The 21,284-nt window shown below is 37.4% G+C and overlaps 1 protein-coding gene across 2 annotated transcripts in view; it reads right to left on the minus strand.

The window, feature by feature from the left end:
• UBQLN1 (ubiquilin 1) overlaps window positions 1-21,284 on the minus strand; it is a 55,404-nt gene that overhangs the window by 19,801 nt on the left and 14,319 nt on the right. For both annotated transcript variants that reach the window (XM_040244469.1, XM_040244474.1), the window contains exons 2-3: window positions 4,135-4,286; window positions 2,623-2,738 (exon numbers count right to left, since the gene is read on the minus strand). In XM_040244469.1, coding sequence (XP_040100403.1) covers window positions 2,623-2,738; window positions 4,135-4,286 — 268 coding nt within the window. The remainder of the gene's footprint in view (window positions 1-2,622; window positions 2,739-4,134; window positions 4,287-21,284) is intronic.

Below are 21,284 nucleotides of genomic sequence, written 5' to 3' on the forward strand. Positions count from 1 at the left end.
AAGATGATGAATTTATTTATTTGTTTTGTTCTTCTTTGCTTTCTAAGAAGGAACATACAGGCTAAAGTACTTAAGAGTAACATCAGGTAATATCAAAGAGAGCTGAATACAAGGCATGGAGTTCAGAATTGATGTGGGTTTAGGTAAAGATTCTAGAGTCAACAATTTACAGTTAGGATATTGTCAATGGGGAAAACAGAATAAAAGAACAGAAGAAAGAGAAGGCAGAACTTGGCGGAACAATACTAATAAAAGGAATAGGAAGAAGAGACCCACAAATGAGAGAGGAAAAAACTGGTCAGAAAATTAACCAGGGAAAAAGCATATCAAGAATTAAAGAAAAGAAATTTCAAAGAAAGACTGATAAGCATTAGAAGACAGCAATTTAGATTTTAAAACACTTTCAATGTAAGTATCTAAAAATCTGAAAAAGTGTCCATTAAATTTGGCAAGCTAAGAGGTCAATGGTGACTTTATCAAGGGAACTGATGGGGGCAAGAAATAGAGCACAGCAAACTTAAGTGAAAGAGAAATACAGACAGAAAACAGAATGTATCTTTTCCAAAAATAGCTGAGAAAGAAAAAGAAAGGTGGTAGTGGGATTCTGTTGCTTTTAAACATGCTGCAGATGCTGCTGCTACTGCTGCAAAGTCGCTTCAATTATGTCCGACTCTGTGCGACCCCATAGATGGCAGCCCACCAGGCTCCTCTATCCCTGGGATTCTCCAGGCAAGAACACTGGAGTGGGTTGCCATTTCCTTCTCCAATGCATGAAAGTGAAAAGTGAAAGTGAAGTCACTCAGTCATGTCTGACTCTTAGCGACCCCATGGACTGCAGCCTACCAGGCTCCTCCACCCATGGGATTTTCCAGGCAAGAGTATTGGTGTGGGGTGCCATTGCCTTCTTCGTTTAAACATGGGACAGACCTTAAGGAAAACACACAGCAAAAAAAAGGCCAAATATACAGGGTAAACTGAATAACTGATGCGGAAAAGTAACTAAGATAGGAGGGGATGCAAATGAAATAAGCAGCAAAGGGACAAATTAACTAAAAGCTTCCGTGGGTTTTAATTTCTTTGCCTATAAAATGAGAGAAGAGGGACTTCCCTAGTGGTCCAGTGGTTAAAACTCCATGCTTCCAATGCAGGGGCCCCAGGTTCACTCCCTGGTCAGGGAACTAGATCCCACATGCCCCAACTACCAGTTAACATGCCACATCTAAGACCCAGCACAGCCAAATAAATAATATTTTAAAAAAAATTGAGGGAAGAGATTTACCTCAATAATACACTAAATAATTTCATCCTAATCTTTCCAGATTATTCATGTTAATCAATTTTCCATCTAAAACTCATCTGCCTCAAATTTAGCCCAAGATGTGTTTAAATCAAACATTAGAAAAAAAGAGAGAGGGAGAGAGAGAGAGAATGTGATTCAATGCCATGCCCTAAATGTTGTTTCCAACATAACTGGTATCAATAAATTACTAAAAAACTTTTTCTGGAAGTGAAAGAAAATATGAGCCTCGATACATGAAAACTGTGTAAGGATTCATTACACAACTTATGATATCATTATTCACATTTTGCTCTGTCAGGTTTTTGTTCCAACCTTGTGTATGTTATAAACTCACATTTATTATTGTAAAATTTTTAATGACACATCGTGAAATTCTGAGTGAAGAATTAATAGCTGAATTTTACACAAATACTTTCTCTGAATGTCCAAGTGATATACATGCTACCGTCTCAGAAGATGACAGTTCGTTAGAATACAGTTCTGATTCAGATGATGTGAATATTAGACCAACAAAAAGAAAACTTTAGTGACTGATTCTGATACAGAAAGTGAAAATAAAACTCACGGTGCTAGAAAAGACTTCACAGGTATGTCAGGTGTAACTACTCAATGCAATAAACTGCAAAGTATTAGTAAAATAACAGAACTAAGTTTTGGCTACCCAAAATAAAAATTGCTGGTCACAGGTGTTAGTTTTTGCCAAAAGTCCCCCAGTCAATAATGAGATAAAATGTCATTTCAAGGTATTATACTTGTCATACAACTTAGGAACTAAAAGAAGCACTAAGCCATTTATCTATCTTGTTCAACTTCTGTTAGCTTCAGATCACTCCATTCCCCAACTAAACCTTCCTAAGAACCCCAGTATAAAAACTAATATAAGAAAAGTAGTTTTGGCTGATGCACAAGATCCTTAACCACCGGGCTTGCATCAGGCCTTTCTGTGTGAGTTTAGAACAGTTAGAAAATCACTAATGCAATCTGATCCTTTCATTTTACAAAGGAGAAAACTGTGTTCAAGGGGTTCTTTTCCAGAGTCAATTATGTGGTGGTCAAATTAGGTACACATACAGTACATCTCTTTCATTATTAAAAAGAAACGTGCCACTTACTGATCACTTATTATATATAAATGTAACCTAAGCAAGCACATCTGTATCCTCAAATATCCTCTTAATAACTACAATTATAGAAATAACCTAGACAAGTTTTTGTCATTGCTAAAGTGACTTAATGTTTAACTTCATCTTACTTAAAACTATCCTGGGAAAAAGGAAATTTGTTTATTTTTATCCTTATGCAAAATGACTAAAAATACTTACCTAAACCAAAAGGGTTGCTAGTGGCAGAACCAGATGTGGAGTTACTACTAGGAGCGGATGATGTGGTGGCACTGGTTCCACTGGCATTTGTTTGTTGAGCTGAATGATCCTGAGGCCTATGAAAAATAATTTACACCATAATATAAACATTTGAGCAAATTATTTTCAAAAGGAGCTCTGAAATTCCAATAGGTACGAATAAAGATTTTAAACCAACTCAAATTATCATAAAGTATATATGCTGAGATAATTAAGCACAAGGAACAAGAATATAAACAAATATAGTAAAATCCCATGAAATCCAAACTATACTTCAATTGCCCCTCAAATACTGCGGCTGCTGCTAAGTCACTTCAGTCGTGTCCGACTCTCTGCGACCCCATAGATGGCAGCCCACCAGGCTCCCTATCCCTGGGATTCTCCAGGCAAGAACACTGGAGTGGGTTGCCATTTCCTTCTCCAATGCATGAAAGTGAAAAGTGAAAGTGAAGTCACTCAGTTGTGTCAGACTCTTAGCGACCCCATGGACTGCAGCCCACCAGGCTCCTCTGTCCATGGGATTTGCCAGGCAAGAGTACTGGAGTGGGTTGCCACTGCCTTCTCCACCTCAAGTACACTTGTAAATATTTCATAAAAAATTCATAAACATAAAAAATGTCATAAACATTTCAATCATATTGATTGATTGTGTAAGAGAGGGAGATCACCTCACAGAAAAGAATTAATGACTGATCACAATCACAAATCCTGATTATATAAGCAATTTTTGATCTATCTCCTAAGTTCTTAAGGACTGGGGAGCAGTTTTACTCAGAACTAAAAATGTTGAAAGTAAAAGAAGAGACTTGACCAAAGAAGACTGCAAAATCAATACAAATAATAACTCATTATTATTTAATATCAAGCAAAAAGATAAGGAGAGTTTATTAGAAACCCTTTCCGTCTGACACTAGTTAAGAGTTCTGAATCTCACTTAATCTGAATGATGATAAAATACCATATCCAAGTAAGTCTAAGGAAGCTCTAGGAGCTCTTTCACTAAGTAGAAAATAATTCTAAATGAAAAGAAAATATACCAATTTAATGGGTGCTATTTTTTCTTATTGGTACACAAATAAAAGTAACTCTAAAGAACTGAATAGTGCCTTAGATTTAATGAAATATGGTTACTAATTTGTGGTTTGCAAAGAAGATGAGTCACATCTCTAAGCTTTGTCCAAAAATCTGAGACCAAAAAACATAGCTCAAAACATTAATTTGCTTATTCTGTAATTCAAGTAATATAATGATGATGATGAACATGTTAAAATATTCAACTGTTTAAGTATTAGCATTACTGAATCATACTGGCTTTTTTAAAAACATCTGGTTATCAACAGCAGTAAATCAATGAATTTTAATCTATTTACACATTAATGACAGCAATCATTTAACGGCAAGACTAGTTATTTTTAAAAGGGAATTATAAACATTTATTCATGGTTTACAGCTAACATGTTTCTAAAAACTTACCTGTTTTGTGTTTTGATGACAAGGTGAACAGTAAGTCCATCGTGAATTCCATGCTGACTCAAAGTATCTTGATCTTTTAAAATTTTTCCAGCAAATATCAACACAAGTTGGTCGGTATGTGATTTGAAACGTTTAGAGATTTCTTCCTTGAACTAAGTAAGAATAAAATAAATATGTATTATAGATGTTTACATAGCATCAGCTAGTCTAGTTTCTAGAAGAAGTACTTCAAAAAGCCCCCAATTACAGATACTACAATAACTCAAACAATATGAAGACATATCCTTTCTGTGTCTGTATCTTGATCTTAGTGGGAAATGAGTATTACCATTTCACCCATCTCTAATGCAAATGTTTTATTACAGATGCATATATCCTATATTCAAGGCCTAATAAACCACTTCTTTGTCACAGCCTTATTCAATTTTACATCAATGGTACTAAATGTAGTTCAAGCTACACCTAGCTCTTACCAAGTTTACAATATTCCTTTCCTCAGATTTCCATCTCAAATTCTGTTCCTTTCTACTTGAATATTGAGAAAGCCAACCTCATTATTGGCCTGATTACTGGCCTATTATACTGACTTTGGAGTCTTCCCTGGTGGCTCAGACGGTAAAGCGTCTGCCTGCAATGCGGGAGACCTGGGTTCGATTCCTAGGTCAGGAAGATACCCCGGAGAAGGAAATGGCAATCCACTCCAGCACTCTTGCCTGGAAAATCCCATGGATGGAGGAGCCTGACAGGCTACAGTCCATGAGGTCGCAAAGAGTCGGACACTACTGAGCGACTTCACTCACTCACTTATACTGACTTCATTCCCCACCTCTTTCATTCAACATCTATTAACAAGCAGTATCATGCAGATACAGGCTTGCCCTATAGCTCAGTGGTAAAAAGTACACCTGCCAATGCAGGAGATGTGTGTTCGAGTCTTGGTCCGCAAAAATCCCTGGAGAAGGAAATGGCAACCCACTCCAGTATTCTTGCTGGGAAATCTCATTGACAGAGGAGCCTGGTGGGCTACAATCAACAGGGTCACAAAGAGTCAGACACAAGTGAGCAACTGAACACGAGAACACACACATGATGCAGAAACAGAAAGTAAAAATTCCTCCCGAAAGGCGAGCAGTCAAGTAAACCACAAAGTACAGAGGAAACACAAAGGATAGTTAGAGAAAGTTTTCGTAAAACGTAATTAGGAAGAAGCCAAGAAAACCTCAAAAAAGGCTTCCCAGGGAGGGGAATAAAATGCAGAAACATACAACAGGAGAGTGTGTCATACTACTGGACTTTTGAGTTCATTTGAGTTTTTCCATAATATCTTGCAGAAAAGCCAGAACAAACTTTCTGGCCAAACCAAAATAAGAAAAGTTTACTTATTCTATGCTAGGTAAGTTTCTCACACTTTCACCAAAATCACCTATGCACTTAGGTTTTATTCCACTGCTGAAGTCAGAAAATCTCAGGGTGGGTAAAGAAATTCAAAGAATCCCATCATACTACAATGCCCTACAGAAATGGGTCTCAATAGACAATAACATTATCATCAAGGCCATGTTTTGGAAATATAAGGGGTATTTCGGGTTGTCACAATAAGTGGAAAGACACATTAAATATTATCTAACATTTTCTTCCAGGGGTAGGAGGGGAGATGTAGAGGAATACAAACATAAAGCAAGATAGATCATATGTCAATCACTGTCAAAGAGAGGTGAACCAAAATTCATCACATTCTACCTTTGTGTATAAATGAAATTTTCCATAACCAAGTTATAACACTCAATGTAACTGTTATTTAAAAATCATAAATATAATGTGAAATTATACTGAGTAAATATTTCAGACCTGTACCATCTGAACTATCCTTCCTTTGAAAATATATGATATATAACCCTTTTATATAAGATAAGCAATTTTAAAATAGGAAAATGTTTGCTAAAGCACCATTAGCACAATAGTCTATATAAAAAGATTAAGTCCAATCATGAATTAACCATTCTCATATTATTAAGCATTTCATTTCTCTCTTTGGCAGCTGTTACAAATAATAATAAGGTAATATGCCTAGCACATAGTTTTACAAGAACCGAATGAGAATGTATGTAAAATTCAAGCATCAGGTATCTAAGGTGGTTTAATAAACAGTAGCTGCTACAAGGCCAGCTCTTTAAACCTCAGTAACTGAAGATGACTTTTAATCCTATTTCAGATATAGAAACAGAGGGGGGTTCAATATGCTCCTCTCACAGTGACAGCTAATCAACTGTCAAGTTAAGCTTGAAACTGGAGCCCCTGGTGGCTCAGATGGTAAAGAGTCTGCCTACAGTGCAGACACCCGGGTTCGATCCCTGTGTTGCAAAGATCCCCTGGAGAAGGAATGGGCAACCCACTCCAGTATCCTTTCCTGGAGAATCCCATGGATGGAGAAGCCTAGCAGGCTACAGTCCATGGGGTCAGAAAGAGTCAGATACGACTGAGCAACTTCACTTTCACTTTTCTTTTTCAAGCTTGAAATCTAGGTCTGATTTTAAGAACCAATCTACTCAGATTAAAAGCAAAAGAGAAAAGAAAAGATATACCCATTTGAATGCAGAGTTCCAAAGAATAGCAAGGAGAGACAAGAAAGCCTTCCTTAGCAATCAATGCAAAGAAATAGAGGAAAACAATAGAATGGGAAAGACTAGAGATCTCTCCAAGAAAATCAGAGCTACCAAGGGAACATTTCATGCAAAGATGGGCTCGATAAAGGACAGAAATGGTAGAGACCTAAATAAAAGATGCAGAAAATATTAAAAAAGAGGTGGCAAGAATATACAGAAGAATTGTACAAAAAAGATCTTCACGACCCAGATAATCACAATGGTGTAATCACTCACCTAGAGCCAGACACCCTGGAATGTGAAGTCAAGTGGGCCTTAGAAAGCCTCACTAAGAACAAAGCTAGTGGAGGTGATGGAATTCCATTACTTCAAATCCTGAAAGATGACGCTGTGAAAGTGCTGCACTCAATATGCCAACAAATTTGGAAAACTCAGCAGTGGCCACAGGACTGGAAAAGGTCAGTTTCATTCCAATCCCAAAGAAAGGCAATTCCAAAGAATGCTCAAATTACCGCACAACTGCACTCATCTCACACGCTAGTAAAGTGATGTTTAAAATTCTCCAATCCAGGCTTCAGCAATAAAAGAACTATGAACTTCTAGACCTTCAAGCTGGTTTTAGAAAAAGTAGAGGAACCAGAGATCAAACTGCCAACATCCGCTGATCATCGAAAAAGCAAGAGAGTTCCAGAAAAACATCTATTTCTGTTTTACTGATGATGCCAAAGCCTTTGACTGTGTGGATCACAATCAACTGTGGAAAATTCTGAAAGAAATGGGAATACCAGACCACCTAACCTGCCTCTTGAGAAATCTGTATGCAGGTCAGGAAGCAACAGTTAGAACTGGACATGGAACAACAGACTGGTTCCAAAGAGCAAAAGGAGTATGTCAAGGCTGTATATTATCACCCTGCTTATTTAACTTACATGCAGAATACATCATGAGAAACACTGGGCTAGAGGAAGCACAAGCTGGAATCAAGATTGCTGAGAGAAATATCAATAACCTCAGATATGCAGATGACACCACCCTTATGGCAGAAAGTAAAGAAGAACTAAAGAGCCTCTTGATGAAAGTGAAAGAGGAGAGTGAAAAAGTTGGCGTAAAGGTCAACATTCAGAAAACTAAATTCATGGCATCCAGTCACATCACTTCATGGCAAACAGATGGGGAAACAGTGACTGATTTTATTTTTCTGGGCTCCAAAATCACTGCAGATGATGATTGCAGCCATGAAATTAAAAGACACTTACTCCTTGGAAGGAAAGTTATGACCAATCTAGACAGCATATTAAAAAGCAGAGACATTACTTTGCCAACAAAGGTCCATCTAGTCAAGGCTATGGTTTTTCCAGTAGTTATATATGGATGTGAGAGTTGGACTATAAAGAAAGCTGAGTGCAGAGGAATTGATGCTTTTGAACTGTGGTGTGGGAGAAGACTCTTGAGAGTACCTTGGACTGCAAGGAGATCCAACCAGTCCATCCTAAAGGAGATCAGTCCATCCTAAAGGAAGGACTGATGTTGAAGCTGAAACTGCAATACTTTGGCCACTTCATGCGAAGAGCTGACTCATCTGAAAAGACCTTGATGCTGGGAAAGACTGAAGACAGGAGGAGAAGGGGACAACAGAGGATGAGATGGTTGGATGGCATCACCGACTCAATGGACATGGGTTTGGGTGGACTCCAGGAGTTGGTGATGGACAGGGAGGCCTAGCATGCTATGGTTCATGGGGTCACAAAGAGCCAGACACGACTGGGCAAATGAACTCAGATTAACTATACTCTGTGCTAAGTCACTTCAGTCACCCATTTCTGGTGTACAATGGCTTTTTAGTATATTCACAGATTTCATTCAACCATCACCATGGTCAATTTTGAGATTTTCATGTTCTCAAAAAGAAACCAATACCTTTTAGTTATGACCTCCCTATCCCCTCATCACTCCAAACCATAAGAAACCACTAATTGGGGAGTTCCCTGGCGGTCCAGTGGTTAGCACTTGGCGATTTCACTTAACACATTTGAAAGGTGCATTCATGTTGTGGTATGTATCAATACTTCATCTCTTTTTATGGCTAAACATTCTATTGTATGAATATACAACATTTTGTTTATCCATCAATTGATGGACACTTGGGCTGTTTCCACCTTTGGGCTATTATGAATAATGTTGCTATAAACTGAGCGGGGAAGATCCCCTGGAGAAAGAAAACAGCAATCCACTCCAATATTCTTGCCTGGGAAATCTCATGGACAGAGAAGGCTGGCAGGCTACATACAGTCCATGGGGTCCTGAAAGAGTCAGACATGACATAGTGACTAAACAACAACAAGCGTTTATGTACAAGTTTTTCTGTGGACATATAATTGCATTTCTCTTGGGTATATACTCAGGTGCAGAATTAAATTACTGTTAATTCTTCATCACTTGAGGAACCATCAGACTGTGATCCTAAGTATTTAATGGCTATTACAATTGTACAATCCTACCAGCAGTGTATAAGGTTCTAATCTCTCCACACTGTCACCAATATTTATTACCTAATTTGTTTTCAATAGCCACCCTAGTAGATGTGCTGTAGTTTTTATTTGCATTCCCCTGACAACTAATGACATTGAGCATCTTTTCATGTGCTTATATTTATATCTTTGGAGAACTTTATTCACATCCTTTGCCCATTTTTTAATTGGGTTATTTGCCTTTCTATTACTGAGCTATAAAAATTCTTTATATATTCTAGATATGTCTCTTAATCAGAATACGATCTGGAGGAAGAAACATTTCAAGGCAGCAACTCATAAAATAGAAGAAATAGAGACCTTTTGGTTTTAACTAGAACAAAGTTTTGATCCTAAACATCCAATGGACCCAGGAGAACTGAATCCTCAACTGGCAATACAGAAAACCAAGCTAATACAATCCCCATAATCTATCCCCACAATCTACAGAATTCCTAGAAGACTCAATATGGTACCACCAGGGGCTGAGAACAGGGTATAAGGTGACAGATGCTGAAGGACTAAAATAGAGGATTTGAAAGACAAAGCAGACATATCTTCACTGCATGCTAAGCAAGCAATCGTCCCTCCCCAAACCCAACAAAAAGAAGGAAGGATTTTTTTTCCTCTGGAAGGGGAACAGGGTCTCTAGACTAAAGAACATACTAGACACACCGAGAACAGGAGTACAACACTAAAACAAGAAGATTAAGTCAACAGAGACATACTAGATGCTTAGCCTTTCCCCATTCCCCTCACAGCTATCAAAGGGAATACTGGCATCTGGACTTTAAACATCCAAGCATAAAGATAATAATATACAATGTTTCCAAGGAAAATCTAACTAGGCTAAAACAAAAGAACTTAGAGATAAGGACTTAAGGGTTTTCACTAGATAGTTATCCAAGGCAGTGGTTCCCAAAGTGAGTGGAGGTCTCTATCTGCCCTGGGGAGCATCTGGCAATATTTGAGGACATTTTTGGTTGTCACAACATGGGTTAAGGACCACTAGTGGGTAGAGATGGAAAATGCTAAATAACCTACAACACACAGCTCAGCCTCAACAAAGGATTTTAAAACCCCAAATGTCAACAATAACGAGATTGAGCAACTGTTCTAGAGCTGTACTTCTCAAAGTGCTGTCCCCCAGATGAGCAACTTTCACCATTATCAGGTTAATTTGATAGAAATGCAAATTCTCAGGACCCAGTCAAATCAGAAACTCTGGGGACGAAGCCCAGCAAGCTATGGGTTTTTGTTGTTGTTTTTTTTTTTAATCTATGTTTAACAAGCTTCCCAGGTGATCAGATGGTTCTGATGGACAGTGCTCTAGGTCTAATAAATTTCCCCCAAATTTGCAGGCGATTAATGAACATAGTAAGTGACATTAAAAGGAAACAGTCACTAAAATCAACAACAAAAAAGGTGTCCTTAACAAATAACTTGCTAACAGGAAAAAGCAGAAAGGAACCTACAGATGAAAATGAAACCTTTAAGTAAACATGGGACACTCAACCAAGATAAAATCATAAACTGGGTCTTAAAACAAACCTTGGAAATGTTACTAATTGTAAGTTTGAAACCATGTAAGTACATTCTCTGACACTAATGGAATAACAGTAGAAATCGGTAACAGAGAGATACCTGAACCGTTTTCACATTAAACAAAACACTTCCAAATAAGTCAGGGTCAAAAAGAAAGTCTTGAAGAACAATTAAGAAAGTCTTGAAGAACAATTAAAAAAATATTTTCAACTGAACAAAAATGAAGCTACAATGTCAAAATTTGTAAGATGCAGCTACAGCAAGACCTAGAAAAATTTATAGCGTTAAAGACATAAATTTAAGAAAGGTCACAAATGAGCAGCCTCAAGTTTCAACCTTTAGAAAACAGAAAAACAACAAATGAACCCCCCCCCAAAAAATAGCAGAAATCAAAAACAGAAAAATAAGAAAAACATCTCTCAAAATATCAGTAAAATTGATTAGAATCTAGATACAAAGGCCAAAAAAAAGCCAGAAGATATAAATTAGCAATATCAGGAATAAGAAAAGGAAATGACTACAGACCTCACAATTAAAAGGATAATAAGGAAAATTCCTTATTCCTTATTGTTGTTGTTTAGCTGCTAAATCATGTCCAACTCTTTTACGATACCATGAACCATTTCCTTCTCCAAGGGATCTTCCCGATCCAGGGATGGAACCCAAGTCTCCTGCACAGGCAGGCAGATTCTTTATGACTGAGCCACCAGAAAAGCTCAAGAAAAACTCTCCATGCAAGGTGTTTGATAACTTGGATGGACCGGTATCTTCAAAGATTCAAGCTACTAGAACTCACACACTCTCTTCTGAAAATAGAAAAGGAAACAATTTCAATTAATTTCATGAGGGCAATATTACCCTGATAACCAAAACTAGAAAAGAAAAACCACAGACCAATATTCCTCATGAATACAGACAGAAATGCTCCATAATATACCACCAAGTTAAATCCAGCAATATAGAACAAGAATAATTCTTAATGACCAAGTGAGGTTTACCCTAGAAATTTCAACATTTGAAAAACCAATATAATTCACCATATTGATAAAAGGAAAAGAAAATCCACACCATCTTAACAATCAATAACAAAAAAGCATTAGAAAGCATTCATTTCTAAGAAAATTCCCAGGAAATCAGGAATAAAAGGAAACTACTTAGACCTGATAAAGTACATCTACAAAATATCTACTCTTTGGAGTAATAATGGTGACCAATTGAACGTTTTCCCTCTAAGCCCAGTAACAAAGCAAGGATGTCTGCTCTCCAAATAATTGATTCCACTTATACAAGATACCTAGAACAGACAAATTATCAGAGTCAGAGAATTAACTGCTAGATGCCAGGGGCCGGGAAGCATGGAGGGGCAATGGGGAGTTAAAAGCTTAATGGAGACAGAGTTTCAGTTTAGGAAGGTGAAAAACTGGGGGGATGGATGATGGTGACAGTTGTCCAACAATGTGAATGTACTTAGTGCCACTGAACTGTACCATTAAACATGGTTAAAATGCTATGTTTTACATCATGTGACTTTTACCACAATAAAAACAAACTTTAAAGGAAAAAAAGGGGGTTGTCTGCTCTCTATTCAACATCATATTGAAACCTCCTGCCAATGCAACATGGCAGGAAAAACAAATGCATAATTAGTACAAAAGAGGAAAAAATAGGACACTGATCAGTTACTTGCAACATATGAGCTTTATTTGCATCTCACTTGAAACAGAAATGTTTTGCAAGGGAATGGGAAAAGCCAGACTGGGAGAAAACACTTAGAAATGATCATCTGATAAAGGACTGTTATTTAAAGTAATTCTCTGGTGATCCAGAGGTTGAGAGTCTGTCAATGTGGGGTTCACAGGTTTGATCCCTGATCTGGGAGGATCCCACATGTCAAGGGACAGCTGAGCTTGTGTGCCACAACTACCGAGACCAGCATCTAGAGCCTGTGGGCCGCAACTACTGAGGCTAGGCACCACAACAACTGAAGCCCGTGCACCTACAGCCTGTTATCCACAAGAGAAGTCACTACAAGAAGCCTATGCACCACAACTGACAAGTAGCCCAAGCTCAACTCAACTAGAGAAAGCCCATGCACAGCAACAAAGGCCCAGTGCAGACAAAAATAAATAAATAAAGGTTTAAAAAAAAAAAACAAACTGAACACAATTTAAAAACCAGGCAAAAATTTTAACAGATATCTCACCAAAGAAGATACACAGATGGCAAAGAAGTATATTTGTATCATAGGCCATTAGGAAACTGCCAATTAAAACAAGAAGAGAGCACTATATAACTATTAGGATGGCCAAACTAAAACAGAAATATCATCAAATACTGGCAAGGAAATGAAACAAGAACTCTCATTCATTGCTGATGGGAATACAAAACGGTATAGCCACTTGGGAAGAGTTTAGCAATTTCTTACAAAACTAAACATAAGTCTTACCATTTGGTCCAACAAGGACCCTCTCCCTGGTATTTACCCAAAGGAGTTGAGAACTTATGGACAAACAAAACCTGCTCACAGGTGTATATGACAGCTTTATTCATTAATGTCAAAGCTTGGAAGCAACCAAGAAATTGTTCCACAGGTGAATAAATAAACCATGGTACACCCAGACAAAGGGATATTATTTAGCAATAGAAAGAAATAAGCCATAAAACCATCAAAAGAACCATGGAGGAACCTTAAATGCATACTAAGTCAAATAAGCCAATCTAAAAGGCTACATACTGTATAATTCCAACTAGACAATATTCTGGAAAGGAGAAAACTATGGAGACAGTAAATGGATCAGTGGTTGCCAGGAGTTAGGGTAGAGGCAGAGCATATACACTATATACACTTGTCAAAACACCAAGAGTGAGTCTTAAACTAAGAATTTTGAATGATAAGGATGCGTCAATGTAGGTCCGTCAATTATACCAAATGTACCATCCCAGGGTGGGATATTGATGGGGAGATTCAAGTGTGTGTGTGTGTGTGGGGGGAGCCCCATGGAGTATGGGAACTCCATATTTCCTGCTCAAGTTACTATAAACCTGAAACTGCTCTAAAAAGTCTTTTTTTAAAAAGGCAAAAATATATAGTAAATTCATGCTATCATTACACTTAAAAAGTCATTTTGAGACAATGGGGAAATTCTGGATTGATGCAATTTAGCCAGTATTAATTGGTAAGGCAGGATAATGTACTCTGTTTTTTAAAAGAGGGTCCTTATCTTTTAGAGATACATGCTAAAATATTCAAGGCCGTGAGAGATGAGTCAGGTAATGGAACTGAGAGGAGCCTTGAGGTTAAGTACACCTAAAACAAGGCTGGCTCTAAGATTAACTGTCAAATCTGGGTGAAGGATTCATGGGGAGTCAACTTACTATTATCTCTACTTCTTTAAGTATTTAAAATTACCCATGATTTTTTTTTCATTTATTTTTAAGTGAAGAATAAAGTTACCCATGATTTTAAAATTCAGAAAAATTTTAAAGCGGGAAGAGTAACTGGCAATCTAAAATTTCATATCCAGTGCAAATTCCCCCAAAATGAAATCAAAATAGACATTTTCTGACACACAAAAACAGAGAATTTGTTACCCAGCATATAAAGACTACAGGAAATGTTAATGAGTTCCTCAGACAGACAAAAATGAACCTCTCCTAAGTGAAGGAATAAAACAATGGAAAGAATAAATCAAAATAAAAACTGACTTTATAAAGTATTAACAATGTCTTGTGTTAGAAGGAGGAAAAGAAGAGGACAAAGGAGGAAGGAAGGAGGAGGGTTCAAATATAGTCTGCAGGCAGATATAAACAGTGCTCAATTGTTCTCAGGTTCTTGTAATAACAGCAAAGAAGTGCAAGTACTTACTGATTTAGACATTTTATAAGATGCATATGGTATTCTCTGGGACAACTACTAAACAACATAAACAGCATACATCTACCAACCTAATAAAAGGGGCAACTGGAAAAGGGGGAGGGCGAATAGCTGGAATAAGACAAATCAAAAGAGAAAAAAGCAACATCGAAGAGACAGGAAAAACAGAAATCAATGGTAAAACGGGAAATGTAAAGCAAATGTATCAATAATTACATAACAGACAACATGTGACAAAGACAAAATTGCCAGACTGTATCTAAAAACCCAATTTCATGTTGCTTAAAAAAAGATACACATAAATTACTAAGGGAAGAAAAAAAAAAGAATGGGTAAAGATAGGCTATGCAAAAACTAACCAAATAAAGTTAATGAGACTTGACAATTTTATTTTTACAATTGAAGTGTAGTTGATTTACAATGTTGTGTTAATTACTGCTGTTCAGCAGAGACTCAATTATACATATTGTGTGTAAATATATAAATATATACACACATTCTTTTTCAAATTCTTTTCTATTATGGTCTATCACAGGACACTGAATAGTTCCCAGAACAAAGCAAACTTTAATACAATACAAAAGCTACTAGGACATTTCAACATTAGAAAGTGTTCAATTCACAAGAAAACTTTAAATGTACATGTATATCATAATACAGCTTCAAAATACATAAAGCAAAAATAAAATAGAACTACAGAGAAAATTAAACTAATCCAAAAGTACAGAAACATATTTTATAGCACATTTACCTCAGTAACTGATAGAATAAAACAGACAAAAAGAAAAAAAAGATCTGAACAACTTAATTAACTGATGACTCAACTGGCATATATAAAACACTGTATCCAACAACCACAGAATAAGTGTTCTTTTCTAGTACATTTACAAACTTACATACTGGGCTACTGGCCTCCCCGGTGGCTCAGAGGTAAAGAATCCTCTGCCAATACAGGAGACACAGGTTCAATCCCTGGGTCAGGAAGATTCCCTGGAGAAGGAAATTGCCACTCACTCCAATATTCTTGCCTGGGAAATGCTATGGACAGAGGAACTTGCTACTAAGTTGCTACTGCTAAGTCGCTTCAGTCGTGCCCGACTCTTAGCGACCCCATGGACTGCAGCCTACCAGGCTCCTCCGTCCATGGGACTTTTCCAGACAAGAGTACTGGAGTGGGATGCCATTGACTGAGGAGACTGGTAGGTTACAGTCCATGGGGTCACAAAGAGTCGGACACAACTGAGCAATTTCACTTTCACTTTTCAGCAATTAAACAACAATAATAATACTGGGCCATAAAGCATGTCAACATATTTCAAGAGGTTTAAATCTTTTAAAGCATGCACTCCACACACAAAGTAAACAGAACCATGGAGTTGTTGTTATTTAGCCACTAAGTCATGTCTGACTCTTTTGCAACCCCAAGGACTGCCACCCACCAGGGTCCTCTTTCCATGGGATTTTCCAAACAAGAATACTGGAGTGGGTTGCCATACCCTTCTCCAGGGGAAGATCCTGAAACAAACTGAGTCCATATCTCCTGTCTGGCAGGCAGATTCTATACCACTGAGCCACATAGTAAGCCCTACCATGCAATTAAACAGCATTAAAAAGGTAAATCAGTGAAATACTAGTTCAACTGGAAAAGATTTCCCAGACAGGACACAAAAAAATTTAGCCATAAAAAAGCCACAATAAATTAAACTATCATTAACAGAGTAAAATGTTAAGCAACAGAGTGAAAATATCTACAATACCAAAAACCAACAGAGACCCTGAAACCCAGATTTTATACAGAAAGCCTGCCAACCAGTAAAATACAACCCAACTGAAAACCAGTCAATAGACTGAAATAAGAACTGCACAAAAATGAAATCTAAATAGCCAAAAAACAAAGGAAGGGGACTAATCCTAAAATAATAATTGGGTAACTTTAAAACCTCTGACATGGGACTTCCCTGGTGGTCCAGCAGTTAAGAATCTGTCTTCCAATGCAGGGGATGCGGGTTCAATCCCTGGTTGGGGAACTAAAATCCCACATGCCACAGGGCAACCAAACCTGCACACTGCAAATAAAGAAGTCTGTGTGCTGCAATCAGTGAACACGCACACTCTATAGAGTCCATGATTCACAACAAGAGAAGTCCCATGCACCACAATGAAGACCCAGCGCAGCAAAATGTAAAAAATAAAAAAGTAAAAATACTGTAACAGATTTAGGCACACAGCAGAGGGATTCAGCCACACACACACACGTATCCATTCTCCCCCAAACTTCCATCCATTAATCAACTATATATACCCCAATACAAAATGGCTTTAAAAAATGAATAAGTAAAAAACAAAGTAGAACTAGTGATATATCCACTGAATAGTCCAATATAAAAACTGTTACAGGGATTCCCTGTTGACTTAAGAGGTAAAGAATCCACCTACCAATGCAGAAGACGTGGGTTCAATCCCTGGTCCAAGAAGATCTCACATGCCGTGGAGCAACTCAATCTATGTTGTCACAAATACTGCGCCTGTGCTGTAGAGCCCAGGAACTGCCAACTACTGAAGCCTGCACACCCTAAGGCCCACGAGTCACAACTAAGCCTATATGGCTCCACTATTGAAGCCAACACAACGAGAAGCCCACACATCATAACTAGAGACAAGACCCCACTGGCTGCAACTAGAGAAAAAAGCCTGCACAGCAATAAAGACTGAGCACAACCAAAAATAAATAAATAGAATTATTGAAATAAAAATCTACTGAACAGCACAGGGAACTCTGCTCAATGGACTTAAAAAACTAAAAAAAGAGTGGAGATATATATATATGTATATGTATAGCTCATTCACTTTGCTGTACACCTGAAATTAACACATTGTAAATCAACTATACTTCAATAAAAACCTTAAAAATAAAGTTTGTCTAAAAATTCTAGTTTCAGGTAGCAGACCAGAGTGGCTATGAGACACAGAAATCACAACACAGATGATCACCCAAGAATAAGAGATGGTCATCCATGAGCATAATTAAGCACAGACAGTTGAGACCTGGTATCCCAAAACAGCCACAACTTAAAAGCTTCTATCATAAAATGGTAGTGAATGCTTTAGTTGAGCCCTTAGTAATATTTAAGGGCTAGAATCCTACTAACCATGAATTGTCAATGTTGGGAAGGATAGTTTGGCTCTCTGGACATACTAGGGGCTTCTCTGATAGCCTAGATGCAAAGGGCTAAAATCTTAGTGGCACACAGTTCAAAATGCACTTATACCCATCATTATTTTACTAAGCAGCTACATCATGCCTCGAACCACATCCCCACATCGTCTCATTCAATCTTCACAAAAATCTCAAGAAACCAAAGTCCTTACAGACTCAAAGAAATCACTTTCTCCTAAAGAATTACAGCATTGTTGAAAATTAACATCACTGATACTAGAATCTTCTAGCTTCATGAAACTCTCGGTTCTGAGGGGCACCTAAGGAAATTCAAAATAAGAATTTATAGCACTTCATGTTGAAGATCGGAAAGCATTATGATAGAGGTAAGGTACAAAGAGAAACTGTGTAATGTGACTACCTATTATAACCAATTCTTATAAAAATAAATTTTAAATTTCAAATAACTGATGTCAAACAATTTAGGTAATTAGAACTACTCCCAAACAGACTAACATTAGTTTACTCTGAGTAAATTATTCAAAGCTTGGAACAAACTTTACAAAAACAAAGTATAACAATAACTCTCAGCTGCCTGCCACTCCACTGAAAACAAAAACGAGTAAATCTTAATTTTAATTATACCAAATCAGATATGCTCTAGTTTCCCAAATAAGCTACATTTTAGAAAATTTTAATCCAAATATGACGTTATATTTTTACAGAAGAGCCAAAAATCCTGCATGTACTTCATACATCCTTAAACTTCTATTCTGCACTCTACAAAAGGTAGAGGAAATAGTTTACAGTGGCTTCAAATTTTCCAATTTGATCTCTAATATTTGAACTTATCTGTTTTATCTATTATATTTTTATTGAACACAAGGAAAAAAATCAGAAACTAAGTAGTACTGACTTAGAGGAAAAAAATTAGCAATCTTTTTTAGAATAATGCAATTCTGTATTTATTGACATGGAATGCTCAAAATTCTGCATTAAGTGAAAAATTTAACTTTAAATCAAGAGCATCAAGTTGGATTTTTTAATTTATTTTTTAATTGGAAGAAAACTGCCTTACTATGTTGTGTTTTCTGCGGTACAACAGCGAAAATCAGTCCTAATTATACATTGGCTTCCCAGGTGGCTCCAGTGGTAAAGAACCCACCTGCCAATGTAGGAGGCATAAGAGAGGCAGATTCGATCCCTGGGTCAGGAAAATCCCCTGGAGGAGAGCACGGCAACCCACTCCAGTAGTCTTTTCCTTGGAGAATCCCATGGACAGAGGAGCCTGGCAAACTATGGTCCACAGGGTTGCAGAGAGTCAAATACAACAGAATTAACTTAGCACATGTGTGCATGCATATCCCCTCCTTCATAAGCCTCCCCTCCCTGCCCCATCGTACCGTTCTACGTCATCACAGAGTGCCAAGATGGGCTCCTTGTGTTATACAGCAACTTTCCATTAGCTACTAGACTTCCCTGTAGCTCAGACAGTAAAGAATCTGTCTGCAACGCAGGAGACCCAGCTTCGATCTCTGGGTCAGAAAGATCCCCTGGAGAAGGAAATGGCAACCCACTCCAGTATTCTTGCCTGGAGAATCTCACGGACAGAGGAGCCTGGCCAGCTACAGTCCATGGTGTCGCAAAGAGTCGGACACGACTAACACACACACACACAGACACACACACACAGACACACACACACTCAAACACACACTTCCGTTAGCTATCTATTTGACACATGATAGTGTATATATGTCGATGCTACCTTCTCCATTCTTCCCACACTCTCCTTCCTCTGCTATGTCCACAAGCCCATTCTCTACATCTATGTCTCCATCCTTTCCCTGCAAATAGGTTCATCAGTACTATTTTCCTAAATTCCATATATATGCGTTAATATACGATATTTTTCTCTGACAATTTCACTCTGTAAGGTGTTCATCCACCTCATTAATACCACTGACTCAAATTTGTTTCTTCTTATGACTAAGAAATATTCCATTGTATGTATGTACCACAACTTTTTATCCATTCATCTGTCTATGGACATCTAGGTTGTATCCATGACCTGGCTATTGTAAATATTGTTGCAATGAACATTGGGGTACATGTGTCTTATACAATTGTGGTTTTCTCAGGGTGTATGCCCAGTAGCAGGATTACTGGGTCATATGGTAGATCTATTCCAGGTTTTTAAAGCAATCTCCACATTGTTCTCCATAATTGCTGTATCAGTTTACATTCCCACCAACAACACATCCTCTCCAGCATTTACTGTTTGTAGATTTTATGATGGCCATTCTGATTGGTGCAGGGTGATGCCTCATAGTAGTTTTGATTTGCACTTCCGTAGTAATTAGCAATGTGGAGCATCTTTTCATGTTTATTGGCCATCTGTATGTCTTCTTTAGAGAAATCTCCGTTTAGGTGTTCTGCCCATTTTTTGACTGGGCTGTTTTTCTGATATTGAGCTGTATGAGCTGCTTAAATATCTTTGGAGACGAATCCTTTGATTAGCATTCTTAAAAATTCAAAGCAGCTTTAGACAGGAGGCAGCCCAGACAATATTCTTCTGTAGAAACATAAAATTTACTGCAACAAATTATATAAAATGCTTCCATATATCTAGGGAAGAATCCTAACCAAAAAGGATTTTCATAATTTCCTTTAGTTATTTCTATACTACCTTGATAGATATGCTTATTTTTGTCCTTCCGCTCATGTGGCCACCACCAGTTCAAAATGAACATACTGGAATGAGTTTCTAAGGATATGTATTTCTTTTAAATGTAAGTTTCCTACTCTGGTCTTGCTCTTGACAACCTACAGAAATTTCCAACAGGCTAAAAGTTCAAAAGTGAAAACTACTATACACATTCTCAAGAATCTCAAGAATCAAAATTTCAACATACTTCAAAGTAAGGTATTTAATGATCTGAAATCAACTCAGCCATCTACAAAACATTTGGTAGCCTTCTCATTTTCTCAACATCATCCGAAGAAAGGTGTTTCACATCAGTGGATTATCCAGCTAATGTTCACGCCTATGTGAAAACCAAAACTGCTTTCCATTCTACCAAATACAATTTAACTTTCTGACAATACTGAGTTAGTTACTGGTACAGTATCAGCTGCTGTCCTACAATATAGAAATACTGTTCCAGACTCTCAAACTGTCTTATATTTGCCTTTTATCTTCCAGTACATTCTTATCTTTACAGCATACTCTCTTCCCCCTAAATTTGCTATTTTTAATCTGAGGGAGAAGAGGCAAATAAATAATCAAGAATTAGAAGGCTACATAAAATAGAATGCTGTATGAAATGAAAAAATCTAAGATTTAATATAGTATCAACTTTTATGACACAAATCTCATCTGTTCAAATCTCAGCTACTTCATTTATTCCCTGTTCCTGATTTGTTTAGGGGAAGAAAATGAGAAACACAAACATGGTGGGGTA

The sequence above is a fragment of the Oryx dammah genome, unplaced genomic scaffold, assembly GCF_014754425.2.
Source record: "Oryx dammah isolate SB20612 unplaced genomic scaffold, SCBI_Odam_1.1 HiC_scaffold_1, whole genome shotgun sequence".
NCBI lineage: Eukaryota > Metazoa > Chordata > Mammalia > Artiodactyla > Bovidae > Oryx > Oryx dammah.